This window comes from Danio rerio, chromosome 1 (genome assembly GCF_049306965.1).
Source record: "Danio rerio strain Tuebingen ecotype United States chromosome 1, GRCz12tu, whole genome shotgun sequence".
Taxonomy (NCBI): domain Eukaryota; kingdom Metazoa; phylum Chordata; class Actinopteri; order Cypriniformes; family Danionidae; genus Danio; species Danio rerio.
In genome coordinates this window covers 16,044,588-16,054,413 of record NC_133176.1, presented here as the reverse complement: position 1 = coordinate 16,054,413, position 9,826 = coordinate 16,044,588, and the positions used below count along the sequence as shown (strand labels likewise).

General features: G+C 36.8%; 1 protein-coding gene across 2 annotated transcripts; it reads right to left on the bottom strand.

Annotated features, from left to right (window-relative positions):
• Nucleotides 1-2,338: 2,338 nt before the first annotated feature.
• Nucleotides 2,339-9,404, bottom strand: LOC141385425 (serine/threonine-protein kinase pim-3-like). 2 transcript variants are annotated; one of them, XM_073949509.1, is made up of 8 exons: nt 9,121-9,404; nt 8,649-8,906; nt 8,449-8,531; nt 8,285-8,335; nt 7,840-8,212; nt 7,536-7,715; nt 7,368-7,463; nt 6,918-7,270 (listed from the first exon to the last, which is right to left on the bottom strand). In XM_073949509.1, exons 1-7 carry the CDS (start codon nt 9,134-9,136, stop codon nt 7,372-7,374), a joined length of 1,053 nt encoding a protein of 350 aa, XP_073805610.1. In that variant the 5' UTR covers nt 9,137-9,404; the 3' UTR covers nt 6,918-7,270; nt 7,368-7,371. The 2 variants fall into 2 exon arrangements, with proteins under 2 accessions (XP_073805612.1, XP_073805610.1); XM_073949511.1 differs by lacking the exons at nt 6,918-7,270; nt 7,368-7,463 and adding an exon at nt 2,339-5,717.
• Between the last annotated feature and the right edge of the window lie 422 nt (nt 9,405-9,826).

Genomic DNA, 9,826 nt, shown 5'->3' with positions numbered 1-9,826 from the left:
AACAGATAGCGGCGAGTCTCGGTGTTTATATATGGAGTCAAATCATAACACGCGTTGCTATAGCAACCACAATTTGAATCGCCAATCTGAATCACGTGAGTAAACGATTCATCTCATCTCAACATATAAATAATAAATAATTAATAATAATAATAAACATAGTTAAAATAATAATAATTATAATAATAATAATAATGAAGTTTAAATCAATTAATTTATAATTCACGAAACTGTAATAATAATGCTAAATGAGCAAGATTGGTTTGACAAGGTTTGACTTTGTAAAATGTACAGCTATTTAGGAATTAATTAAATTAAAATAATAAAATTGACTCATATATTTTCTATTAGTGGCCCAAGCAATGTAAGTGCATGCTGTTTAATTACACGTACAGTGCTAACTGCTCACGTAGATATTAGGAATATAAGTTAAAAAAAGTTTATTATTGTAAATAATAGAAAGTAAATTAAATCGTTCACAATTTCTATGTCTATGCCTATATTTTACAGTCTATGGTCTACGCACGATTTCAGATCACATGGCCGTTTGTATCATCATCTGGTAGGCTACATGGTTCAGTCATATTTATGTACTTTTCATTGGCTCTTGTTTTCAGATTTAATATTATTAAGTTTTATTAATGTTTTCGTTATTTTTGGATGTATGTGAAGGCTTTTTAAGGGACTTTGTGTTCACTCAAGGGCTAGAAAGCACAAAAGTTCACCTGCCGAATGAGTTCCCGCGTCTGACCACAAGATGGCGTCCACAGCAGAAAGGTGCAAGTTTATAAATACATTATTTCTGTTTGTATGAATCTAAATAGCTGTTTTCATCACTAATATACAGCTTTCAATAAGCTAAATTACTATCACAAGGTCTGTAATGACAATTAGCTTATACGTTTGCTAGAATTTTCCTAACCTATCTAGCCTTGTTCATTTATATTAAAACAAAAAAAGATTGTATTAAATTCAGAAAAACATCTCTCGTTTGTCATTACGTTTGATGATTTGATGTGATTTGAGCTTCTGAACTTCTGTTAAGGGTGCAAAGTCTGCATTGAAGCGGCCTGATTTTATACACCAGTTTACAGTAGTAAAAATATATCAAAGTTAATTAAAGTAAACATATTAAAGGTAAACAGGTTTCTATTTTTTGAATATAGTTAAAAATTATTTATAAAATGAATAATATGATTAATAATATGATTCATTTATTATATTGATATACATTTTTTATATTAAATTATCTCTGGGTCATAAAGGATTCTGCTTGCAGCCTACAGTACATCAGCTTTCAGGCTCAGTGCTGTGTTTCTTCTTCTTCTTCTTGGTCTTTACTGACGCTCCTGGTGCAGTGATGTTGCAGTTGCTGTGAAAAGCTAGGCGAGAACACAAACCACAAGTGTTTTTATTCAGGCATGCAACAGACTGAATGTCCTAAAACTGTTTGTGGTCAAGCTGGTGATCTTGCATGCTCAATACACACATCAATGCATGAGATAAACTGTGGTTAGACAAAAACAGAAATAAGAAAAGTAAGAAAATATTTAGTGCACGCTGCAGCTGTAAATGTTGCTTTTATTATTTTCATGACTTGGAATTGATGAGAAACTGAAGATGCAAAAGTCTGATTTATTAAAACACGTGCCATGAATCAGAGACAGTGTAAACAGCACACAACTGAGGTTTGATTTATTTAAAGAAGAGCAGAGCAATGCAACATATATGAGTGCAACATTCAACATTTAAACCAAATTGTAATAATCATTCAACAAAATTTCCTTTCATAAAGCAAATCCATCTGTTTGTATTTCCTATTATCTTTTAATTTCTACATTAGACCTTCTTTAGTTGTTGAGAAATGACAGTATCCTGTTCACTGATCAGACACTTATAATGAATTTAATGTGAGAAGAGAGTTTAGTGTGGAGTAAATTCAGCACAATGGACAGCTCCCTGCAGTGCTGAACTGACTGAACCACATCTGCAGGAGGAAATGCTACAGAGATGTTTAATTACTGCTGAATAATTACTGAACAATATTGAATATTGAAAATCTAACCCATCAGTAGTGATTACTAATTAAACATTTATTTTATATATAAATTAAGGTAAAAGGCGATTATATAAAAATCCTGTTGGGCTTATTCGCTCTAAGACATGCTTTGATAATCATATTTCTTTTAAAGTAATACGGTTTTGTCAATGTTAATAAAAGGAAACACTGAGTTTGTATAATCATTTCTTTTTGTAATTGAACACTCACTTTACAGCTCTTCATCTCTCAGAAAACTCCCTCATTAAACCAATAGTTGCCCTCGCGCACATTAATTCAATTCAATTCAATTCAGCTTTATTTGTATAGCGCTTTTACAATGTAGATTGTGTCAAAGCAGCTTCACATAAATGGTCATAGTAACTGGAACAGTGTGGTTCAGGTTTTAGTGTTTAAGTTCAGTTCAGTTCAGTTTAGCTCTGTTCAGTGTGATTTAATCATTACTGAGAGTTCAAACACTGAAGAGCAAATTCATCGATGCGTAGCTCTACCAATCCTGAACCATGCGAGGCAGTGGCGACAGCGGAGAGGGAAAAAAAACTTCACCTGATGGGAGTGAAGAAAAAAAACCTTGAGAGAACCAGACTCAGTTGGGCACGACCATTTTAATTTCTCCGCTGGCCAAAAGTCTTGTGCAGAAATTCATTCGCCGTGGTTTATGCGGAAGATGGCCTCAATGAAGACTCGTCTGTCCCTGGAGCGTCGCTGGAATCAGACTCATGTTCTCCACTCCCCACGACCATCAGCGCAGCAGCAGCTCAGGATATGGCCTGGTCCCGGATATGGAATCCTTGGGATCATCACGTCGCTGGTCTTGGATCCAATCAGTGACTCCGCCTAATCTGAGGACCTCGGGATGAGTATCCCCAGGTGAAAATAGAGAATAAAGAGAATAATTAGCGTAGCTGCTGTTCATAGTGTATATAAGCAAGATGTAGAAGCCAGTGTGGAACCCGCTAGGTGATGCACTGAGTGTATGCTTTACTAAACAGATAGGTCTTTAATCTAGTTTTGAACTGGGAGAGTGTGTCTGAGCCTCGGACATTACCAGGAAGGCTATTCCAGAGTGTAGGAGCCATGAAAGAGAAGGCTCGACCTCCTTTACTTGATTTTGCTATTCTAGGTACTACCAGAAGCCCTGAATTTTGAGATCTTAAGGAGCGAGTTGGTTCGTAGCGAGACAGAAGGTTGGTTAGATAAACAGGAGCTAGATTATTTAGAGCTTTATAGGTGAGAAGTAATATTTTAAATTCAATACGAAATTTAACAGGCAGCCAGTGTAAGGAGGATAAAATTGGGGTTATATGATCATATTTTCTGGACCTGGTCAGAACTCTGGCTGCTGCATTTTGTACTAATTGAAGTTTGTTAATAGAGGATGCTGGGCAGCCAGTAAATAGAGCATTACAGTAATCCAGTCTCGAAGTCATAAAAGCATGGACTAGCTTTTCTGCATCTGAGATGGATAGCATATTTCGTAATTTAGCGATATTTCTCAGATGAAAGAAGGCAGTTTTTGTGACATGGGATATATGGTTTTTAAAAGTTAGATTGCTGTCTAATATGACACCCAAATCTTTTATAGTAGAGCTAAAGCTAACTTTGTATCCCTCTAATTGTAAATTGAGTTGCGAGATCTGCTGTGTGCAAGATTTAGGCCCAATAAGTAATAATTCTGTTTTGTCTGAGTTTAAGAGAAGAAAATTGTTGGTCATCCAGTCTTTGATGTCTTTGATACACTCAGTTAGTTTAGAAAGTTCAGACGTCTCGTCAGGTTTAGTGGAAATATATAATTGAGTATCATCTGCATAGCAGTGAAAGCTGATCCCATGTCTTCTAATAATGTCTCCCATAGGTAGCATGTAAATTGTAAACAGTAAAGGGCCTAAAACTGATCCTTGAGGAACCCCATACTTTACTGGGCAGATTTGTGAAGGCTGTCCATTAAGATTTACAAACTGGTAGCGGTCAGTTAAGTATGACTTAAACCATTGTAGAGCCTGTCCCTGGACACCTGTAGACTTTAAACGATTTATGAGGATATTGTGGTCAATGGTATCAAATGCCGCACTAAGATCGAGTAAAACTAATAGCGAGACGCACCCTCGGTCAGCAGCTAAGAGTAAATCGTTGGTTATTTTCACTAAGGCGGTTTCTGTACTGTGGTGAGCCCTGAAACCTGACTGAAACACTTCAAAAATATTGTTCGTCTGCAGATAAGAGCATAATTGAGTGGAAACAACTTTTTCTAGTATTTTAGACATAAATGGAAGATTAGAAATAGGCCTATAGTTAGCTAAGTTGTTGGTGTCTAGTTGCGGTTTCTTAATAATAGGCTTAATAACAGCTAGCTTGTAAGAGTTTGGAACATGGCCTATAGATAAAGAAGAGTTGATAATGTTAAGAAGAGGTTCTCCTATAGCAGGTAACAGCTCTTTCAGTAATTTTGTTGGAATTGAGTCCAGCATACACGTAGCTGGTTTAGAGCTATTTATAATTAATTTACAATTTTTAATTTATTTACATTAATCAATACACAAGACTAAAGAAAGCCTAATGGAAAATCTGTGCTTTGTGACAATGATCTAAGAGATCTTATCAGATCAGTGAAGTTTATTTTTCAGTTTGGCTGAAGTGAAAACAGTTTTTGATAAAAACAAACAAAAAATTAAGCACATTATTATTAGCCCTGTAAGATTTTTTTTTTTTTTTTTTTTTTGGCTACAGAACCAAACACTGTTGTCCTATGATTTGCCTAAATTAAACTAACTTTAGTTAACCTAATTAACCCAGTGAGCCTTTAAACTGCACTTTAAGCTGAATACTAGTGTCTTGTAAAATAACTATTAAAATATTGAGTCATGAGTTATTAGAGATTATTTATTTAACATATTATGTTTAAAAATGTGTTGCAAAAGATATTTTCTCAATTAAACCGTGCTGGGGAATTATTTAATCATTCATTACACTCAGAATAATTTATTTCAAGTGTTTATTTCAGTTCATTTTGATGATTATGGATTACAGCGAATATTAGTGTCAATTATAGTTTATCTCTTCATAATATAGCTGTGCTTTAATGATAAGTTTACATGTTTACCTAAAGTTTTATTATTTCAATATTATTTGAATGAATTTTATCGATAATTAATGCAAAGTCCTGCAAATAATTAAGCAACACAATCCTGCAGCCATAGTCCGACTTCAAATACAGAAATAATGTATATTTAATAAAGTATATTAGTAAAATAAGTGTTTATAATTAGTTTTTAAAGTGTATCTTAGTTTCTAATAATACTTTAAATTAAATTAACAGCAAATTCATTATATTTTGTAAAACGATGATTTATAGTGTATTTAATATTAGAATCTTTAACTTCTGATTTTCCAACCACTTTTAGCAAATTCATCCGTGTTAAACTCATATTTTTCATTATTGTGTGTAATCAGTTAAGATAAAATAAAATGAATATAATAACTAAATATATATTCACTTTAATAATGGCCTGTTGTTCATTTTAGAGCAAGAGTCTCCTTGTGCTGAACGGTTTAACAGCACCTCCACATCACCTGCATCAGAGTGTGTTTTCTGCTGGAATCTGCTGTTCAGTGTGTGTTCGGTGTGTGTTCTCCTCTTCTCCATCTGCGTCTACTGCCTCTGTCAGAAGAAAACTACAGGTCATCAGCTATTCGTAAAAAATGTATATCTCAAATTATAAAATGTAAATTATTCTTATCTTTTGTTAAGTTTCTGTAGGTTCTGGGGCTGAGAACAGACATGTTGAGGTATGAGCACATTTTGAGAATAATTTTAATATATATTATTCGCAATAGTTTAGCAGCAACATAAATTACATCTATATAATGTAATATATTTATTTGTTTATTTATTTGTTTATTATTTTAATTAAATATATTCTGTTTCAGGCTGGTGAAGAAGTGTGTTATGCTTCATTAGACATGCCTTCCACACAGCAACAAAGGCAGAGGAATGAAAAAGGCTCAGAGTTCAGACTTCAGTATTTATTCTGATGTCAGAACCAGCAGAATGTAAAGTAGAGTAAACTAAAGTCATTGTTCTTTAGTAGAAATATGATTCAAAAGAGTGTTAATGACAATGTTCTGGCATCTGCATCCTATTTTCATTGATTCTAATATTGTAAGTTTTTAATGATTAAAAATGTAAATACATTTAAGAAAGGTTAAATGTTTTTTCAGAATATTTGACTTGCAGTCTCAGAAAGGACTCAGTGTTGTTTCTGGGTCTCTCAGTTTAATATAATTTAAGCCAATCACATGAGTGCATATGCAGTAGTACTCCCAGCTAAAACTGAAGTTCTTAAACTCTTTTCATGCCACAAAACAAACATCTCCCTGCTACAACAACAGAAATGTAGAATGCAAATGTACATCTAACAGAGCTCTGAACATTCCTTATATTAAAAAAACAAAAAACTAGGTCTTAGATCATCAGATGTGTACACCATTTCAGAGGTTTTACTGCTACTGTGGGCAAATTACCACAACAACTCCACCAAAACTTATATATTATAGATCTATAAGATCATTTAATGGAATAACAACCAAAACAATATTTCATCACACCTTTAGCCTCAGTCAGTAGAGCTGCAATCTTCATTTTAAAACCATTATGAAAACCTCCATTAAGAGGACTTAAATGGATAGTTCACCCCAAAATAACAATTCTGTATCATTAACTCCCTTTCACTTGCTCCAAACCTGTTTGAGTTTCTTTATTCTGTTCAATACAAAAGAAGATATTTTGAAGAAAGCTGAAAAGCTGTACCCATTGACTTGTTTGTTTTTGCTACTATGAAAGTCAACGGTTACAGGTTTTCAGCTTCTTCAAAACATTTTATTTTGTGCAAAACAGAAAACAAGAAACTCTTAAAGATTTGAAACCGCTTGAGTTTGAGTAAACAGTGAGTAAATCTGGATTTCTGTGTGAACTCTCCCTTTATTTGAGCTCTCTCCAGTCACTCTAGGAAGACACTACACCTGGATTATTTGTCTAAATAATACGTTTATTATTAAAATCCCTATTAACATTAAATTCATCTGAAGCGGTGGCTTAGTGCAGGTAAAGGGGCCCCGGCCCTGGGTGAGTCGGCCATTAGTTAATGCCCACTCCTCATTCTGCAGGTGATCAGGAAGCAGTTCTCTGCACTTCCTGTGTGACTCCTGCTCACCCTACACAAATCATTAAGATCATTAATCCAGACTGACCCTAACAACACAATCAAAGCCATGAGTGCGTCACTCAGATAAGTGTCAAGTCACTGGCCACCTGTTCACTGTAACCAGGGATGGCGCTCAATATCGTCCAAACTGGGCCGATCAGCCGCCGCTGGACTGAGACACCAGCCAATCAGCTGACGGCACTCTGATACACACAACACCGTGTTCAGAAACACAGAGCAACACACTTCTGCTGATCTCTCAGTGAGTCTCTTACCTGTTGACAGAGTTATGGGGAAGGTCAGTTTGCTCCTGGACGTGACCCTCAGTGAGCCTCCGAAGGGGAAACGGTTGCACAGGATGTTGAAGAGGGTCACTCCTACTGACCACACCGTAGCTGGACCCGCATGGTAGCGCTGTCTGCAGAACCACTCAGGTGGAGCGTATTGAATAGTTCCTGAGAGACACAAGGAGACACAAACACCCGTTCAAAACACTCCAGCACACACAAATTCCCTTTGGTGGATCATCAAAAGCTCACAAACATCCACAGAGTGTTTCCTTCTGCAACACAAACCCACCTGCGAAGTATTTGTAGGCCGAGCGCTTGAGCAGATCTCCACAGCCGAAGTCCAGCAGCTTGATGTCCTGGGACTCTGTGGAGATCAGCAGGTTCTCTGGCTTGACGTCCCGGTGCAGGACTCCGCGGCTCTCGCAGTGTTTCAGAGCCGCGATCAGCTGCACCAGCACTTTCTTGGCCAGACCCTCATCCAGACAGTCGTTCTCCTCACAGTAGCTCTGGAGGTCTTGGCAGGGATCCGGACGCTCCAGGATCAGGATGTAGCGTCTGGGACGGTCAAACCAGTCTAGCAGCTGCAGGACGTTGGGGCAGGCAGGAGCTGAATTGACGCGGGTCATCAGTGCCACCTCCAGCGGCAGCCGACCCTGACCTTCCTGCAGGACAAACGATTGGATTCAGAACCCAATGAAACATCAAACACAACAACAGGTTCACACTGAACTCACAACTCTCAGTCTCCTCTGTGTCCGCTCTTTAGACACATACTTGATGGCGACCTGTAGACAGATAAAGCATAATAAATCACACCTGCCTGATCCTCACACATCACATTTACTGAGATCAGGATTTCTAAAGGCTGTTTGAATGAAGAGCGGAGAAAACGACTTACTGGCAGTCCATCAGACCTGCGCATCCCAGCAAACACAGAGCCAAATCCACCGTCTCCCAGCAGTGGGCCCTTTGCATACGCGTCTGCAACACAGAGGAGCAGTAGAAATGTGTGTTCAAAGAAAACATGCAGCAGTAGAGAAAACTGTAAAAGAGCATTACTGAAACATCATCATCACTTCTTCAATAAGCCATTCTGACCTCTGCGAGAGCGTTTGAGAGCTCTTCTAGATGAGGTGGACGGACGTTCATCTTCTGGTGTTTGCTGGCTGCCGCTCTGCCGCTTCCTCTTCCTGTTACCCTGATCTGTGGACACAGATTTGGCCAACAGGGAAGGCAGAGGTGCGAGAAATCCATCAAGCTCTTGGCTCACGGTCTGGGTTTCACCATCACCATCATGTGTCCTGACGTCCTGAACAGCTGCCTGGATGAAAGCAGAACTCCTGGATCTGGAGCGGCCTGAGACGTTTATCATAAGATTATAAGAATTAATCAACAATTAACTTTAGTAGCTGCATCTACAGAGAATAAAAGACATCTGATCACTTATATCGGGGAACAGTTGTGTTGAAATGGGTTCATTTGTACCAGTTTATTTACATCACATTTCCCCAAACATTACACAACATCATATCATGATTGATCATAAACAAATAAAAACTAAAACACTCACTGCGGTTTTCACCCATCTGACAAACTCCTCCAAACTCCAGCAAACCTGAAAACAAGAACAAAGATCAAATATCAATAAAAATGTCAATAAAAACAAGATCAAAATCAAAATAAACACAACAAAAGAGCAACAAAACGTGTCAAAAGGAATAATTTCAGCTCTGAGCGTCGATCTCCTTGTAAAATAAAAGTCTTCAGTCAGAAATTCTCTGGTCTCCTTGAAGAATCGCAGTATCAGCACAGTAATCCTCAGCAAATGTCTCAGAAATTCGCCTCTCCTCAATCAACAGATAGCGGCGAGTCTCGGTGTTTATATATGGAGTCAAATCATAACACGCGTTGCTATAGCAACCACAATTTGAATCGCCAATCTGAATCACGTGAGTAAACGATTCATCTCATCTCAACATATAAATAATAAATAATTAATAATAATAATAAACATAGTTAAAATAATAATAATTATAATAATAATAATAATGAAGTTTAAATCAATTAATTTATAATTCACGAAACTGTAATAATAATGCTAAATGAGCAAGATTGGTTTGACAAGGTTTGACTTTGTAAAATGTACAGCTATTTAGGAATTAATTAAATTAAAATAATAAAATTGACTCATATATTTTCTATTAGTGGCCCAAGCAATGTAAGTGCATGCTGTTTAATTACACGTACAGTGCTAACTGCTCACGTAGATATTAGGA

What these genes read in the sequence shown, in the direction of transcription:
- LOC141385425 (XM_073949509.1), bottom strand. An exon ending in GCAGGTCTGATGGACTGCCA is followed by an intron (nt 8,336 to 8,448) that starts GTAAGTCGTTTT and finishes ATCTGTCTACAG; the next exon opens with GTCGCCATCAAGTATGTGTC. An exon ending in CCCCATAACTCTGTCAACAG is followed by an intron (nt 7,464 to 7,535) that starts GTAAGAGACTCA and finishes TGTGTGTATCAG; the next exon opens with AGTGCCGTCAGCTGATTGGC.